Source organism: Betta splendens, chromosome 9 (genome assembly GCF_900634795.4).
Source record: "Betta splendens chromosome 9, fBetSpl5.4, whole genome shotgun sequence".
Lineage (NCBI taxonomy): Eukaryota > Metazoa > Chordata > Actinopteri > Anabantiformes > Osphronemidae > Betta > Betta splendens.
Genome location: NC_040889.2, coordinates 19428478 through 19446816, shown reverse-complemented (window position 1 = coordinate 19446816; position 18339 = coordinate 19428478). Strand labels below are relative to the sequence as shown.

General features: G+C 45.6%; 1 protein-coding gene across 19 annotated transcripts in view; it reads left to right on the top strand.

Annotated features, from left to right (window-relative positions):
• LOC114861926 (uncharacterized) overlaps positions 1-18339 on the top strand; it is a 239509-nt gene that overhangs the window by 177132 nt on the left and 44038 nt on the right. For 5 of the 19 annotated variants that reach the window (XR_008695592.1, XR_008695593.1, XR_008695591.1 and 2 more), the window contains exons 9-10: positions 8716-8816; positions 9555-9625. The exons of the other annotated variants lie outside the window; for them this stretch is intronic. Coding sequence is in view for 1 of the 5 variants with exons in the window: in XM_055511567.1 (XP_055367542.1) it covers positions 8716-8816; positions 9555-9625 (172 nt within the window). In the remaining 4 variants the exon portion in view is untranslated. The remainder of the gene's footprint in view (positions 1-8715; positions 8817-9554; positions 9626-18339) is intronic. 19 annotated transcript variants of the gene reach the window in all.

Genomic DNA, 18339 nt, shown 5'->3' with positions numbered 1-18339 from the left:
CCACGTGCCCGATGTGCTGCTCCGTGTTAGCGGCTAACGTTTGGGGTTAACCAAGCTCACAATGTCCACACTTACGGAGTTAATTGACAGTGTGTCAGGATTACAAGCATTGTTACACAGTGTGGCGAAATTACATCTTGTTGTGGCATCTGAGGAAACAAATAGAAAGTGTGGGAACATGCAGCATCTGAGCTGATGACAGACTTGGACTTAAACAGTGTCCGACTCGGACTCACTGTCACACACAGTTTATTTTAGCCAAGACGAGAAGGTCACGTCTTCTCACCTGCCGTGAAATTAGTTCTCCTTGTGTATTTTTAGCGTAATGCAAATGGTCACAGCAGATTGTGCAGGAAGCCCAGAGACATGGAAAACATGAGCACAGGAGAATAAGGGTTTGTTACAGAAGATGTCTTTTGCAGTTGTGGTGCTCAGTGAGGAGAACACCGCGCACCGCGGTGGATCTGTAGCATCGCGCTGACACACTCGTCATGTCAGTGTTGGGCTTTAAACAGTCCTACTGGTTTGTCTGGCTGCTCCTCTGAATACAACCCCTTCCCACACATGTACACTTGAGTGTGCAGACAGGTGCAGGAACAAGCTGACTGACCAACACACAGACACGTCTCTGCTCCGCTCGTCGCAGTCAGATGTGAGTGTAACTCAACCTCGGGGCTGTGTGCTTGGTGGCACACAAGCACAAACAAAACATGCGTGCACTGGTAAAACGCAAGCCTTGAAACAAGGCCTGTAATGTGCAATACCCCTGGAAAAACCCAGACGGTCATGAGTTATTTGTCTTGCTTTTTTTTTTTTTTTTTTGGCAGAGGTTGACCAATTAACGCCCCAGTGCTGGGTCCAGATCACTACGTTTCTGCATGGCGGTGGAGTGTGAAATGTGCCATAAATCCGGGGCACGGCCCACAGCACACGGAAGGCAAAAAGCCCTGGCAGAGACAAGCGCTCTCCTTTGGCAAAGCAGGGTTCGCAGAGCCTGAAAGTCTGATCCTGTTCAGATCTGCCTTTGGACATTCATTGCTTTCATGTTGCGATTTTAAAGGCTGCACTTTGTTAGTGTGTGACATAATGTAATAAACGTGTAATATGAAAAGTGGAATGACCACAAAATAAGGTAGTTTTGCCAGATTTTTACGGCCTCAAATAGTATCTGGGCAATGAGCCTTAAATCCTTGATAGTGTATTCAAACAATCACTTTGCGTGGATCTAGTGGAGGTCAAAGGTCAGTGCCTCCTCTTGTTGCTCCCTGATAAGACAAGCATTAGTTTAGATTTATCTACAGGTAGGTGTAGAAGGGTAAGTTCAAAAGGTTAAAGAGGAGCGAAAGGTCATTGCTCTCGCATCAGAGAACTTGTGCTAGGTTTAGATGTAATGTTGTATGGACGGATTTCTTGAATATGAAGAGGTAGATAGACCCTACGTGTTTAGTGGTGATGTTGGCGTCCTGTCAGTCAGAGCCGTCATGTCGTGTGCTCCTCCTTGACCTCTTTGACCTCCAGGCCAGTTTAAGACCATGGGGATCGTGGTCTATTAAGATGGGCATCCCTCCATCTCACATGGAGGTTATAATCCATAGAGGGCCTGAGTCTCTCATCACCAGCACCTCTAAGCGTCCCATCAATGACACTTAGTAATGTTACCCCGATTGTGAATTGTGCTCAAAAGGCCCCCGACGGGTGTGAAAGTTGTCTCTACTGCCAATGCACCTTGTTTTAAGCGACACCTCTAAACTTAGCCGCCTGGTGGAGGTCTTTGAGAAGGAGCTGACCCGGAGTTTCTTTCCTCGTGCCCCTCCCGTTCACTCGAATAAGAATGGTGTCTAAATGACTTGGCATGGGGAGGATGTAAATGAACGCTGGGGGTTGTTGCGCTGACATCCCGCCAAGGTCAGGCATCCAGCTGTCAGCTCATGTTTGGGACTAATCGTTTATGTGCCTGCACCACTCTCTCAGTGTCTGTCACACACCTCTCCCTCCCTGATTAACTCAGTGTCCTACCTTTTATCACTCCTCTCTTTCTTTGCATCTGTCATGTGCATCCTTCACGTATTTCAGCCTTCACTTTTCACATCTTTTCACCTATTGCAGTGTCCTTACTGTACCTCTGTTACCCCTGGGCTATTAACCTGTGCTGCTAGAGGTGGGTATTCTAAGGCATGGCAGTGTACTCACCTTGAAATAAAAATAAGGCAATTCTTAATAGTTTTTTTGTTGTTGTTTTGTGGATCTCAGTATTTTAATAAATAATATCATATTATATGGGTTAGGGTACATAACATGAGTGTAGTTTCTCATTGTTCAAATTATTGAAGCTATCTCTGATTATCTCAGGAACTACATTTGTATCATCTGTTCATGCTACTATCTTGGCCAATGCCATCACCTTTCTCTCTCCGCGGTCCGAGCCCCAGTCATCCATGTAAAAATGTGGCAGGTTGCAGAGTTCAAGTCCTTCGAAATGTGAATCGAAACAGCTGCCCCTAATCACTAGCACAAGCTGAGCTTAAGGGCCTCTCAGTTTCACCCCTCATCTGCCTGGAATTTTGAATTTCCTGAGCGGAGATCAAATGGCAGCCCGAGTCAGTGAGACCTTTGATATATGGACACCCATCTTGCGAGGGCCTTCTGCATCGGGATTTACGCTTGACAACACATTCTGTGTCACCTCCGTTTTCAGTGGACGCTCTGCGACCCCTGGAAACATTGGGCCCCTTTGACAGGACAGCAGAGCAACACCCCTTCCAAACCCACCTGGAGTGCCCAGCAGCTATTTATTAAAGTTGTTGTGCCCACCATAGTATGGCTTCAGAAGGCCACTTAGTTTTGGATTGCACTCTGAATTTTCCAATTATGTGGTTCATTTCACCTGCTTATGTTCCCTTACCCCCCAGGATTTCGGGCACGGGAGATCACATTTAATTATTTCAAAACAAGAAGTCTCAACTGGACCCCGCAGACCCCACCGATCTGCATCACGTTTTCCATTCGGTTGTTCCTTCACTACTACTTCAAAATTAATATTTGCACAGTGGAAAACAGAAACACAGAATCTCTGTCGTCTGCCTCCGATCACCACATTACTCGTGTCAATAAGGAAATTTGTCTGCCTATCAGGAGGGTAAATATAAGGGCAGACTATGGGATTTCCAGAATTCCCCACTTGTTGGGTCTCATATGGAGCGCATTAGCGGCCACTGTGATTGGCAGGTGCTCCTGTGTGTAGCCAGAGGGAGAGGCAACGAGAGATGGGAGATGATTATATTCCAGGTAATAAGTGAGGGCTGTCCACAGCAGGCATGGAGATGCTATCTGGAATGGTTGTGACCTCTGGATTAGAGGATATTAGTGGGTCGGCTACTGCACTCAACAATGTATATATGTTTCTACCTGTGTACACATTTTAAAGGCTTAGTATGGGTGTTTGGACATAAGTATTAGTGTATGTAATGTATAGTATATTTTGTTAACAGTATACATTGTTCAGCCCCCAATTTGTAGCTGTTACCATAGGAAATGACAATTACTGTACTGTATTAACTCTGGCTGGGCTTAGAATTACTTCGAACCCAACATAGTGAGGTAGTAGTGTTTCAACTAGAGCTGGTGTTGTATAGTGTTCATGACCAGACCTTTCTCTGTTTTTTTATATGTTATTACAAGCTCTGTAAGCTTTCAAAGTTAGTACTAACTGTAAAAAAATAACCACCCAGCGTCCTTCCTAACTCAAAAAGATCCTCTGAAGTGCTCAGCTTTTAAGGGGAATCTGGTGAAACCTGCTCATTGTAGAATAGAAGATTCTGCAGTAGTTTATATTTTCTTTTGTCTGTGTTGGTTTGGCTCATGGGAGCCAACTGTTGCTTTGGACAGAATGGAAATGACCCTTCACAACGTCTTGGGCGTCGTGATTTAGGAGCTTTGTTTTGTTTGAATCCCCCATCATTAAAATAATTCATTACCAATGAACAGTGGAGGCTCCACAATGAATCAGCTGGCTTTTTTGCATACTTCTAAAGTGGGGTCTGGGGCATGACAGCATTTCTTATGTGGAGGTGTGGGGTGTAAAACAAGAATAAGATACGGGTTTTTTTTCACCATCATAAAAAAAAAACTAAATGACGTCAGGGGTGAAAACCACAGGGGGGGGGCAGAAATGCCTGAATCCCACTGGACAATCCGAATTTATTCTCTACAACATACTGGGACTATATTTACATTGTTAGGGTCTGTTGAAAGAAACACTGGGCTGTTTTATTATCAATTGAGCTATTGAGATAAAACACTTGCACGGTGACCGCTCTCCGACCCTGGAGTGTGGGACCCCGCCTCACCTAAAGACAACAGTCAACTGTAGGTCATTGACAGAAGGAGGGTCAGCACGAGGGTCTACACTGTACGGTATGTTTATGTGGAAGCTGTGAGCCACGAAGCTGCCGATACCTAATTCTTACTAGTAAACCACTGTCTCTCATGAAAACCTTCCCTGTCAGTTGAATATACATATACATTTCCCATCCTGCACTTTAAAGGTGGCAGTGACTCGCTCTATTCCTGGCGTATGTGTATCTGTCTGTCTCTCTTTCTCCCCTCCTTTATCTCTGTTATCATGCTATCTTCCTTGCCATTCATCCGTCTCTCCTGTCGTACCCACCAGGCTGGCTATCTATTCTTCTAATGAGCTCCATGGACTCCTCTAAACAGTTGTCAAACAAACCTTGCGCAACCATCACTTTTCCTGAGCTCATGCTAAGCTGCAAACAGCAGAGCCCTTGTAGCAAGCTGCTGAAGAAGGGAAACTGTATCTAATAGTACAGTACATTTTGAATGAGATTATACAGTGAGTGATATACTGATGCTGAAGTATATGTAGGTAGCTGAGAAGCTCTTTGATTAAATGCAGTTTCTTTTTCTTCAGTACAAAACATGTACATTAATAAATCATACGATCCAAGTTTGATTACAGTGATAGGATTTTAACTCGAAGCAGTGGGTGAGAAAACGTGGACAGCCTTTCCTTGCACTATGACCACCCCCTCATTTCCCCATTTTTTTTCTTGAGGCCAGCATGAGAACATCACTCACAGTGTCTGTACAAGCCAAGCACCCAGTTCATCAGAAACACCTTCCCTGGCCCCAAACCTGACCCGTTCTCTCTTGGGTTCAGGATAACAGGCTGCAGGGCTAACACAATGGATGAGAAATGGACCGGAGACAGTGGTGTGTGTGTGTGTGTGTGTGTGTGTGTGTGTGTGTGTGTGTGTGTGTGTGTGTGTGTGTGTGTGTGTGTGTGTGTGTGTGTGTGTGTGTGTGTGTGTGTGTGTGTGTGTGTGTGTGTGTACACATGCACAGATGCCTGCTCAGCTGCATTTGGAATATATGTTTCAGTGTGTGTACTGTGTCTGACTGGCCTGTCAGAGGTGGCCTGTGGAGGTTACACAAACACAGGGGAGGGTTATTTATATTTCCAGGACATTATGGTGGGTTCTGTCAGATCTGGCCTACTCCAGCCTGTTCTGGCTCGGTCTTGGTCTAGTCTTAACCTATTTCCAGCCCACACAGAGCCAAGTAATACAGAGAGAAGCAGAATTGTGCTAATGTGGTTGTCATAGCCAACCCCAGTGGCCAAACTCTGTCAGTCTACAGCTTTGAGCCCACCTCCACAGATGGTCCAGCAGTACTTAAGAATTCACCCCCAGGGTTTTACTGCTCTGTTGTATGGAGGACTGTCACAGCACAGGGAGCATGTGGTTTGGATATGGGAACAGCATCATCCGAGAGCTCTCATGGCCTGGCACAATGAGATCTCTCCACCCCCAGTAAAAAGACATGACAACTGGACAGACCCTCTTTTATGACGGGACATAGCCCACCAGCTGAGGTGGTCAGGGTGCCGATACATGCTAAACAATATTTCACCTGAACAGAAGTCAATAATCTGTTGAACTTGTCCAATTCTTTTTTTGGTTCAAGCTTTAATTGGCTTTGGTTCTGTGGTTAAATAACATCTAACGGTACTTGAGTTTCCATGTACCTAGTCAAGCAGATAGTCAACCTGTCAGGCATCTAGCCAGTCGGGCCATGATGATTTACTGTGTGTCCGGTCTTATTTTGGTATTTCCTGTTTCGTTACCCTGTCTGCCTTAGTTCTGGTTTTACTTATTTACTCACGTGACCCCTCAGCTGTTTCCAATCACTCGTTATGTTTTGTGTTTAAGCCTGATTACCTGTACGTTGCAGAGCCCCTGAGAGCGTGTCTGTACCGTAGCCGCCCGCTGGATGGATCTGTTGCCAACCCTGCTAACGCTTTTGCACCTCGCCTTCCCTGCTCCTTATGTGTACCTCTGTTGACCGTCCATCTGTGTACCGACCTCCGCCTGTGAACTAACCAAGAGTATACGATTAAACCTGATTCATACGTACCGGTCTGTCTCCAAGCTGTGCATGTGGATCCGCCACATCCGTGACACCGTGGTTCATCTAGACAAACGAAACCTGCTGGTTCCTCTCATTCAGCCAATCACCCTTTGACTCTAGATGAGCCAAATAGGCACAAACCCACAAATCTGCATTAACTAATTAGTTTATTGCCCTCGTTCTGGCAGCTGCTTCTGCTCTCTCACCCACCCATTTACCACCCCTTCATACATTCCCACTTATTTATTGATCTCCCAGCAAAAAAGTGCTATGGGTTGGTTCATGTATATATAGGGAGTAGGTGTAATGAGCCCCTGAGGCCCTGAACACTTCCACTGACAATCTTGTGTTAATAATTCAAAAGCAACAAAGGTCGAGAAGTATAACTTTCAGAGGTCAATGCTAGCTACTGTATGTACTGTATGTATGTTGTATGTGTGTACATGTCTGGTAGCATCTACCACATGTATGTATGTATGTGTACTAAGGAATATGGGTCAACTAAAACATGAATTTTGGCGGATGACATCTGGAGAGGTTCCAGGGTAAGTCATAAACAGGCAGGGGGCTGACTTTATGGGTGAGGAGGCGACGGGAGGGGAGGGAGGGTTGCAACAATTAGTGTGTCTGTCCTGGCAGGTCCCCTGCTCAAATTCCACTGATACGACTTTAATCAGGCCTAATCTGCTTATCGGCCTCCTGGGGCAGTGATCAGCCTAAAGTGCTTAACGGAATGCAAGGACCTATAAGATGCTGCCACTCGAAAGCATAAGGTACAGTAGGCTGTTGCTGAGAGTTTTTTACTTAATCTGATTAATTAAAGCGAACTACACCAATTCCTACACTGTACCTCTGCCCTTTCCTTACCTCCAGTTTTCCCTCTGGCAAACATTTACGCCTGCATAAACAAATTCGTTCAACACACAAGATATCATAAAAAGGGAACAGATAGCAATGACACATCTCTTCTTACTGTAACAGCTCATTGCACCAGACTGACAAAGTTCACTCCACAGAACAGTTGAAAGATAAGACAGGCCAGTCCCGTTGTTTGCATGTAATTGTATTGACTAATAGAATAATTGACTTGATGTTGTAATGGAGGTTAAAAGACGTAACCCCGGTTAATGAGAGATGCAAGCAAATTTGTTCCCGATAATTAATTTTGCATAAACAAAAAGTGACGTCTGTTCAACGGCAAAAGAAAAAAATCTGCTGGAAGAAATGTGTGTGTGCTTTTTGCCCTGTAGCGATCGTTCTGTCCTCTATGCACCTGACACTGCGTGATGAGGTGAGTGTGACTCCAGATGAGTTCAAAGGTGGTGTCATGGCACCTGTGCCACCTAGTGAACATAGATTATCCCTTTAATGTGATGCTTCACGTGGGTTATCCTCAATTTCATTTGATTCTGAAGATCAGTGAGGTCGCTACTGAGGTGGGACCACTGTGACCTCAGCAAATGTTCTATTCATTCACACACAATAAACTGCACTGGCTCTGGCTGCTGTAAGGTCTGTCTTCATATTTTGTTCTACCTGTTTGTGTTGCCGCCCCGGCCTTGTCCCACTGTACCCTCTGCCAGTCTGTTTCCCGCTACCATTGACCTTTTGTCCGTCTCGTACACGTCTCCACTGAGGACAGGGCCTTGCATGGAAGTCCTCCATATGTTCAATGTGATCAATACAAAGGGCAGGGACCTTACACACAAACTCCCCCCTGACCAAACAAGAAGGATTAAAGGCTATAGAGGCAGTGCGACGGGTGCGTGTATGTGTTTGTGCATGTTTGTGACTGTGTGCCTGCTCACACTCTGAACGAATGAGTCTAAAACTTGTGAATAAATGGACTTGTGATCTGTGCGGGGCTGGGCCACGTAAGCTCAGAGTTCACGACCCCGGGTCTGTGTCACTGCAAAAGGTCCACGCAAGACACACAAACGCAAACACTGAGTGCCATTTAACCTAAGGAAAGGCCAGGGAGGAAGTAAGTGGGAAAGTGAGAGGGGGATTAACAAAGATAGTCAGCTCCAGCAGCTGCTTGGCCATTTACAGATTCCTATTATCCGGATGGTGTGGTATTATTAGAAACTTGTAATCACTCAGCAGTCTGCTCCAAAATAGATGTTTATTTCCCTGACCCTGACTGACTCCGATGGGTGGGTGGAGGCGCAGACACAGTGGTCAGCAGAGGTTAACAGGTGCAAAGGTGAAAATCTAATCCAAGAACAAAGGGTTTGGGGATTTGTGCGTTTGCTTTAATAAGTTGTTCTGTCCTGAAACCACCAGCTTCGCGAAGCTCCACCTCAGGTGGTGTAGTGGCCCCCTCTGCCTGCCCTCTGTCGTTGTCACTGAGTGGGGGTCCGGTCCTCTCCGCTGCCTTATCACAGGTCAGTGAGCTGCAAGGGCATCGTGCACACCATGAGGTAGACACAGCGAAGGGTGCTATGTTATATACAGTGCTATAGCAGACACCTTGGGGTCTAAATGTGACCGTGTGCCTTTACTAACGGATAAAAGCACAGGCACAAATATATGTACTGGCAAACATTGCTTCTCTATCGCTCTGCAGCTGAAACACACACCATTTCCCCTTTCCCTTGCCCTGCGTAACCCAACACACGCTCCCAACTCCCACCCCTCCTGTCACCCCCCCATCTCCCAGACCAAGGTCAGCTGTCCAGGCCTGCAGCTCTTGATGTAGATACTTTGACCCAACATGGCCACCTCTGTCTCTCCAGAGAGATTAACACAAGGTAGGGGCAGAGAAACCAAGTTCCATGTGGCTCCACGTTATCCCAGCCGCGCTCCACGTCCCTGCTCTCACTTCACATTCTGTCTCAGATAACTCCTCACGTCTGCAGACCAGGGACCAGGAAGAGCTGCAAATTGAATATGTCTGGCAGGCAGATCTGTGAAGGCTCATGGGAGATGTTAGCTAGAAAATGCAGACTGTACTGTAAGTGTCCACATTGTGTCACTCAGGCTACATACAGAGAGGAATGTGTTGAGAAGATAAAAGGCATTTGTTGTGTTTCTGCCATTTCTTTTCTTCATTTGATGTGAAATATTGCAGCATCTTGCATTCTTTTGCTTGATTCCTTCTCATTATTTCATTATTTTTGTAGGACAGGGGCTGGTGTGTGGGGGGGTCCTGCCCCATAGCCGAAAGGTTAAACAAAGTGCTGCGACTGTCAGGGTGAGTGAAACCAACTGGTGCTTGGCTATCAGAAGATAATCAAGGCTAATAGGTACATAATGGCTAACAGTGGGGCCGCACTTGCTGGCAGATGCATCATGGAGGACAGAACACAGACAGCGTGACCTTGCATTCCCACCACAGCTCTCACCGCTTCAGAGTCATCAGGCGGAAAGAGCTAGACACCAGGAATTTTACCCCTCCTTTGCCCTTGGATTACTCGTAGTAGAGGCGCCTTGATCGTCCTATTGTACTACTTTGACTGTAGTGAAGTTTGCAAGTTGTCCATATAAATATTCACCTTTTTATTATTCTTTTAACTTTACAAAGCAACAGCCCCTGAATAAACAGATACTGGTGATGATGTCATTACACTGGATTAAAGCAGTGGAGGCATTATTTAGCATTAGTACAATCAGCTGGCATTTGTGTGGGTCCTTGTGAACTACAGTATAGTTCCTGAAGCACATGCTTTCACTTTTGCCTAAACCAACAAACGAAATGTTTGCATAACTCGTAGTCCAAGGTCCCGAAGGACACTTTGTTTTGAACACAGGATTTATGAGTTTGTAAAAATTTAAGAGGATGAACCAGTTCGCTGTGGTAACGTCAATAGCAGCAACAAATGAGGACCCGCATCTAGAAATGTTGAACTGAGCTCACAATCAAGCAAAAATAAATAATAATGGAGCCCTGCAGACCATCTCCATGAATAAATTACTCGCATAAGTGCGACTCTGACCTACCTAGCAAAGAGTTAACATGTTCTAAATTGATGTAATTGAGCGGCAAAGGTCAGCGGATCATGTGTTAACGAATGTACACATGCTCGGTTCTCTGCTCTCTGCAAAGCATCCAGCCAACACTTCCCCTTTGACAGCACTCCCTTGCCCTGGACTCTTCTCTGAAGACTCCATGTAAACAAAGCCCGCTTTTGTTGAGGCCCAGTGCGTCAGAACCATCATCTCCAGAGGGCAAGAGGGATACGGAGGAGAGATGTAGGGGTGGGTGGAGAGCGTTAGACCGAGAGAGAGAGAGAGACAGAGAGTAAAAGAAAGCGTTGGGGTGGGGGTGAAGGGCAGGGGAGCAGAGACAGAGGTCTGGGTAATTGCAGCACAATGGAGATTGTGTTTGATCTCTGAGGTGTCCAGGCCTATTTAGTGGGGGTGAATGTGCCAGGCTGTGGAATGTTGGAGCTCTGAAAGGCTGGGTTTATCAGGAGTTCAGCAAGTGAGAACAACAGAGGAAGAGGGGGGATAGTAGCACAAGAGAGCGAACAGAAAGAGGGAGGGAGAGAGAGTTTAGCCAGACTGCCTTTTCATTATTGGCTAATTACGTCTTTAAAGCCTCTGAGAACCTCACTGTACACACTGTTCACACATGTTGTATGTATCCTATCACTCGTCTCACGCTGTATTTGAGCCGAAGTGAGAAAGGCCAGTCTGGTCTGTGGTGCAGTGCAGCAGCAGCCGCCTCCTGATAGCGGGGCTAAACTGCTGGAGAGCAGAGAGTGCCCGCACAGAGCAGAAGGCTCTTTGAACTCTGTCTGTACTCTCTGCTGCAGAGCTTGAACTGGGTTAATCGCTATTAATATTTAACATGCTGCCAAAGTTCCAGCCCAGAAACTATATCAAAGCCAAGAGCTCCATCCAGCAGAGCCCTTTCACTGCTCTTCTTTAGCAGGCTGGCTGGCATAAACACACTGGAGCTGCCGATAAGAGACTTGATAAAGTTCTTTAATTCTTTCTAAATAAAGGAGGAGATTATTTGCAAGAGTGGCCAGTTTTCCATTGGGCTTGGTGGTTGTTTGAAATGTTAACCTTCAGCGTTATACTGTATTATATGTTTTTTCATTTTAGCAATTTAAAGTTCTGGGGCTACCAATATTTTGAACAACTACTGTACATTGCTGCAGTTATTGACAAGGATGAAAGATGAGCAGCCACAGAGGTTTACTTTGTAATCAAAAGTCTTGGGAGGACGGGGTCGCTTATGAAAGAGCTTCAGGTCGCCAGGGGGCTGCTGTTCTTTTGCTGCTGCTCATCTCGCTGTCTGTCTGTACTGTGAGTTCACAAACTGGATTATTTCATCAGAGTTCAAGCCTCTATTGCCTCTGCCACTGCAGTCTTTTTCACTCTCTGCCCTCATCTTTACATCTAACTCTCTATCTCTCTTTGTCTGCATCTCTCTCTCTCTCTCTCTCTCTCTCTCTCACGCTATCTATATATCTCTCCCTCTCTCTTTCCCTGCTCCCAGCACCAAGACCTCAAACAGCATGGTTAAATACCCAGGCCAATGTGTCGCTCTTCAAAGAGACTCAGGTAGTAGATATGCTGGCATTGGGCCAGGATCAAAATGAAGAGTTATTGTAGAGCATTGTGGCTGCACTTTACATGGACCTCAGTCGAACCATATTAGGGGGGCCCACCTGGGCCAAAATCTTCCCTCAAGGCAGCTGAAATATGGGCCCTAAGTCCCACTCTGCCCCTCTGAAAAGTCCTGTAATACCACGCAGGGACCCGTTTTTATTTCACTTCATAAATCAGGCCAGCAGGACGAGGAAGTTCATTTGGCGTAGAAGAGCTTATGTTAGCTTTAGCCCCTGTCGTAAAGTTCCCTCTCTGTACACATCTGCCTCAGGTATTCGCCTACAACAACATGAGAAACCGAGAGCTCACTTAAACGGCCAGAATTACCTATGATTACTTAAGATTCAGAAAATGAATGGCTGTTTGTTGCCACAAGTCCTGTCTGATAAAATATGAAATCGCAGCTGAAGTAGGAGCTTTGTAGAAGACAAAAGCTGGAAGCAATTTGTGTGGCTACCAAATTAAAGTTATTCAGCAACAAGAGTAATTTAATTACCATTCTTTAAATGTTTGAATGACTTTGACCTTTGAAGTACTCTAAGGTCATGCAGGTGTATTTACTTAAGCTAATTTAAAATCAGTAACGTGAAGCAAGGTTCCAAATCGAACAGACCTCCTCCCAGGATATCTGGTTACCAAGTACCAGCTCCTTGTGTTTTGTAATTGGAAATTAAATTAATATCTATCCACCATGAAACTAGACCTGTTTTCCCCAAAACCTTGAGATCTCTCCTAGGCACTATTTATCCCCCAAAGCAAAACATCCCAGCGTCAAAAGAGACACACAAAAAAAGGAAGAAAGTCTAGACAATGAGAACCAGTGAGAAAGACATAAACAACAGATGAAAAAAGCTGACAGCGTTTCCCAGGATGCACCTCTCCCAGCATGGCTCATGAATGGAAACAGGTGTGTGTGATTGTGCGGTGGGTCTTGAAGATTTGGGCCTATGTGGCATGTCTACTGCCTTGGTGATTTGGGTCAATGGAGCACATCTGGTACTAGTCACAACAGAGTGCACACGTCCCCGGCCCTCAGACACCCCACCAGGCAAGTAGGGGAGAGAGAGAGAGGCAAGGGCACGGAAACATCTGGGTTCGCTCTTTCTCTGTCTCTCTCTCTCTCTCTCTCTCACACACACACACACACACACACACACACACACACACACACACACACACACACACACACACACACACACACACACACACACACACACACACATTTGGGATTCTGTGCCTCCTGGTGTTGCTTGAATTCCTTCAGGTGCATCTGGACTTGGATAGAGAAGAACAGCAGTGTGTGTGTGTGTGTGTTTTAAAAGGGGCACCTTTGATTGACAGCCTTGAACCAGAATGTTCCCTGTGCTGGGTGAGTAACTCTCCCATCATGCCCACACTCCCTCTCTCCTCTTTTGTTTCTTGCAGGGCTTTTTCTTCTATTGTCTCTTCTCCTTAATTTCTCCAAATATTCAGCATTTGCTGGAGTTCTGGTATCGACCCATTCGGATGATTGTATACCAGCGTTTTGTTTGCAGTGTGTGTAAGTTAAAATACTAGCCCGCTGCATTTGTTGTGCCAAATGCTGGAACCTCATGAGTCATGCAGTAATGTAGAGCAAGAGATATGTCAATGGACACATACGCCCACACTCGTCCAAACAAATGCACACAGGCATAGCCAGACAGCAAGTCTGTATTTTGGCAGAACTCCAGACCTGAAGTGGACTTGATACACTGTGATAATGACATAGTAAAACTGTATATGAGACACTGTATTGAATTCTGAAGCTGAGGTTTTTCAGTACTGACAGCTCCCTTCCTCTCTCTCTCTCTCTCTCTCTCTCTCTCTCTCTCCCACTTGCTTACCATACTTTGCCCGATACCTCGCCAAGAACCCAAAGCAAGAAAAAAAACTAAGGTGATTGGTCCTTCCAAGGCAGGAGGCGGGAGACATCATTTGTCTATATCTATATATTATTAAGGTGAAGATTGTGGTGTGATGTGTGACTCTGGAATTAAAGAGTAAGCTCCTGGGCCGTGTGTGTGTATATGTGCGTGGGTCTTTAACGCTGTAGTGTCACTAGTGGAAGCAAGGCTGCAACATATGACCCAGGATTCCTAATCTGGTTAACTAGAGCCTACTGGGTCAAAGCAACGCTTGTAATCCTCGCCTCTAAGCACAGACCTGACCAAGCTACAAACCAGTGGGCGGCTGTTACCTCAACAACCATCTGCACCAATGTAATATGTTAATAAATCAGACAGACATGCTTTAAATGAAACGTGATTTAGGATCTCCATCCGTCATTCAAGACTTAATCTTACTGTAATGCTTTTGAACAATAACCCAAACGAGTCTAAAAGAAAGTTGCGTGATTATAATTCCCATCATGGTGCTTCTTGTTGTTTTCCGCTTGCAGACATCCAGCTCTGTTTCTAGGTTAGGATGATCTAACTGTGTGTGGTTGCAGTGTGTAGGGGTAGCCTTGTGACCAGAGTTACATTGTTCATCCACAGCTATGGACTCTGGCCCAGAAAGAAAGCCCACACACAGTCAACAAGCTATGATCCCACTTGGACTCGCACCAAATAATCTCGCATACAAGTCAGCCCGATTTGTGCCGCAATACCATCCGCATTTGTGAATGCGTTCGTCCTCCAGGGCTGAGCTCTAGACGCACGGAGCGCTCGAATAACAGACATTGATAAGCATGTTTCTGCATCACGGCCTCTTTAATTTACACTTTTAAAACGCACACGCTTCCCCTGCCTGTTTTGTCCTTCAGTCATCCAAAAGAAGCGAATGCAGTCACAGATGATGTTGCCGTTGTGAGCTGTTGATTTCTCAGGGAAGCTATTAGCGTTGTTTGTCTGTGCAGAGCAGTGCCGGGTTACTGAACCCCTTCTTCCTAACAGTTGGCTCATATTGGCAGACAGTCAGGGTTCCTAACTATGAGCAGGAAAATTACTCGCCCTCCACGGATTCAATACAAATTGCAGAACATGTTCAGTGTTTACTTTGTCACTTTTTTTTAAGGTTTGCAATTAAAATTTGTCTTCAGAGACTCTATTTGTTTGTGTATTTTTCTTCCATTCAGCCTTACATCCTTCATTCTATTCTTTCCATCGCTTGACCTTGTAAAGTGAGTTCTCTGAGCTCCGTAAATAAAACCCAACAAATTACAGGGTTAGGAATCGTCTTGATTGTATACTGTATATTGAAAGGCTCAAATGTTCCTGGCAAGCTATGACAAACAAATAAGGAGAATCCTGCTGAGATAAACAGAAAAGGTGGAGGAGTGTGAGGAATTCTGGATTCTCTGGCTTCGCCCCTGCTGCGCCAACTCTGGAGCAGTGAAAGCTCACAACTGGGAGTAGAAGCTGTTAGGAAAAGAGGTGTGTTTAAGTCCTTTTCCTTACCGCTGCTAGAAAAGGGTCTAAAATAGGTGCTGTCCAAACATAACACTGTCCACAATCTCCACTTGAGGATCTAGTGAACGGTTTAAACATCAGGCAGTGTTTTGTGCTTTAAGCCAACACTTCCTCCGTACTCAACCATACATTTTCTATCTACACATGCTGCGTAAGGGATTGTCTGGATCACATGTCTCATCTTCCTGTGGGTCCAGAACACGCATCTGTGATGGACCCGCTCCAGCCCCCCCCCTCCATTTCACCTCCCGTACTGAAGAGTCTGCCTTTCTGTCTGCTGCCTGAGCCTCGGTGGCCGCCTCAGACGCAGCCAGCTGTGATGAAGCACGTTGCGTGTCTGCTGCCTGGATATTTTGTCACACCTAAATGAGACTGCATTAATACTACAGATTAATGTGTGCTACTTAATCATCTTCAATCAAAGCATTGTGTGCGCACGTTCGAGGATTTGTATAGATGTGTGTGTGGGCGATCGCCTCGTGTGTTTGTCCACATCCGTTAATTCCCTGTTCTGTGTCTCCGTCTCTCAATCTGTGTGCGTCCTTGTTCCGTACGTGTGGGCAAATCATGACCTTAGAGCCAAGGAAACAGATAGTGGTCCAAGGTTTGCCTCAACCACACAAATCAACTTTGTGTACAGCACGTGTCTATTCACAGGGCCACATCACTCCTCCTGTAAACACCAGTAAAGGACGGTTACTGGACTCCTTTCACACGTTTCCCCGACTATTGTCACTGCGCAGCATGGTTTTGGCCAGATGGACCCTACTGTGAACTTTTGAACCCCTCCCATAAAAACAGCATCACTGCTTTGCTATAATGCTGTTCAGTGTTACCTTTAAGCCCTCAGTAAGTGGGATTTAGAAAATAATGCCCTTATGCAGGCTGTTTACACAAGATCCCTGCCATACCAGCCACACTCCTGCCGCCTCAGCCCCCCTCCTGCTTCAAATCACATTTAATAGGGCTAGTTTGATCCCATGCCAGCATAAGCATACACTTGCTATGACCTTGGCTGAATTTAATGGGGGTTAAAGAAGTTTTCACATTGGCAGCATGCACAGTAATAGTTTTTCTGGCGGATTTGGTGAATTGGCAGAGACGGACGCAGAGTCAAAGTGTCAGATTGTTTGGGTCTACAGACACCCCACCATGCGATACGACCACCACCCTGGGGTGCTCTGCGACACTCTGTCTGGGTCAGGTCTTCCACGTGCATCGTGCATGCATGCAGCATGTCTGCGTGTGCATGCGGCCGTATGTCTACCACGTGTGGGGAGATAAAAGTAGGAAGTGGGAGGTGGACGCGAGGTGAATGAGCCTTGTGGGAAAGAGTAGGCGTAAGGAAAGTATGGAGTAACTAAAAGTGCACAGAATCAATAAAAATCTGTAAACTTGGAGTGAACTGTAAAAAGTTTGAAGCTGTACCAATGTGGAAGAGTAGGATTGTCATTCAACTACTAGAAATTAGATTTTTCTAATTCCTGCATTCAGTCTGTTGATTTATTTTTCTGCGTATTTTAGTGCACTCGCCTTCTCCTCTGTCATTTATTTATGACTTCATTGTTTTGTTTCACGTCTCACTGGATTTTGTTGGATTAGCATTGCTCATAGTCTATTAAACAAATTCCAGATATGGCAATGCCAGCTTCTATAGTGTCATTTTCCCTAAGTGTCTTTACAGCCACCAGACTGTAATATATGTGATAATAAAAGGGGATGTAGCGTCGTCGTGTGAGCCAAACAAGTCTAGTAATCCACTGTAATTGGTTGGATTTTTGCAGCGAGTCAACCTCTCTGTCTGCAGGCTTCTGTGCTCTTGATAATCCAATATACATTGCTTTAATCTTTACCCTCTGCATTGAGGAAATTAATTAAATATTGACAGGGAATCCAGCGAAACCACAGAAAAACAGAATGTCACAGCTAAACTGATTACTTCCTCCATCGAGGTAAGAGAGAGACGTCGAGAGATGCATGATCCATCTCATGCACTATAAATGATTAAAGACCATAGACAATCAGTGCATCCTGGAATGAACTGAACAAGTGTGCAGACTGAATGATGTCTCAGGCAAGGCTGCCGGCGAGGCACCATCAGTCTGTGGCCATGTGTCAGTCAATTCCCCACTAACGTCCATATTAAAGACAAAGGTCCTTTTTTTGTTAAGCCCACAGCGGGACGCTGATAACGCAAACACTTAGACACGCGGACAAGTGTTGCATTGTGTTTATATCTGTCTGTCTATTTGAGGGAGTCAACAGACGCCGTGATGATGGAGTTGATTTTATTAAGCATGAGATTAGGGTCACGTTACCGCACGCCAGCATTGCTCTTATTATGTCCGCTGGAGTTCCCTGCTCCAAGGAGACAGCTGGCCCTGTAACCTGATCCAGACCACCAGCTACCCTCCTACAAGTCGAAGCCCAGGGCCGATTTAGATCACGAAGACACACGTGCACGACAGAGACTTCTATCCTTACCTACGCTAAAATATGTGAAGCAATAATATAAAAAACTACCCAAACCACACAGGGTTGTCCGCAGATCTATCTTCAATAGAAAGCAAAAAAAAAAAAATCCAAAATGATGAAGAAAGAGCAGAGTGGAAAGCTGAGAATGAGTGTGGAGGTGTTAGGAAAAGCCCTCTGGCTGGGAGAGGTAGGAGAGCAGTGAGCGGTGGGGAGGGAGGAGTGATTCTCACCACCGTCATGTGGCTGAACCAAATCCCTTCCCTCCTCTCCTCTCCTGCTCTGTGTGAGAAGTGAGTTTGGCCCGGGGCACATGTTCAGATATGGGTGCTAGTGATTGGTTTGCTGCCAACGATGGCAAAGGTCAAGCTGCTCTCTGCTCTTTGTTGTTGTTTCCTCACTGTTGCATTCTGTTCTCCTCCTGCAGTCCCATGTTTCATTA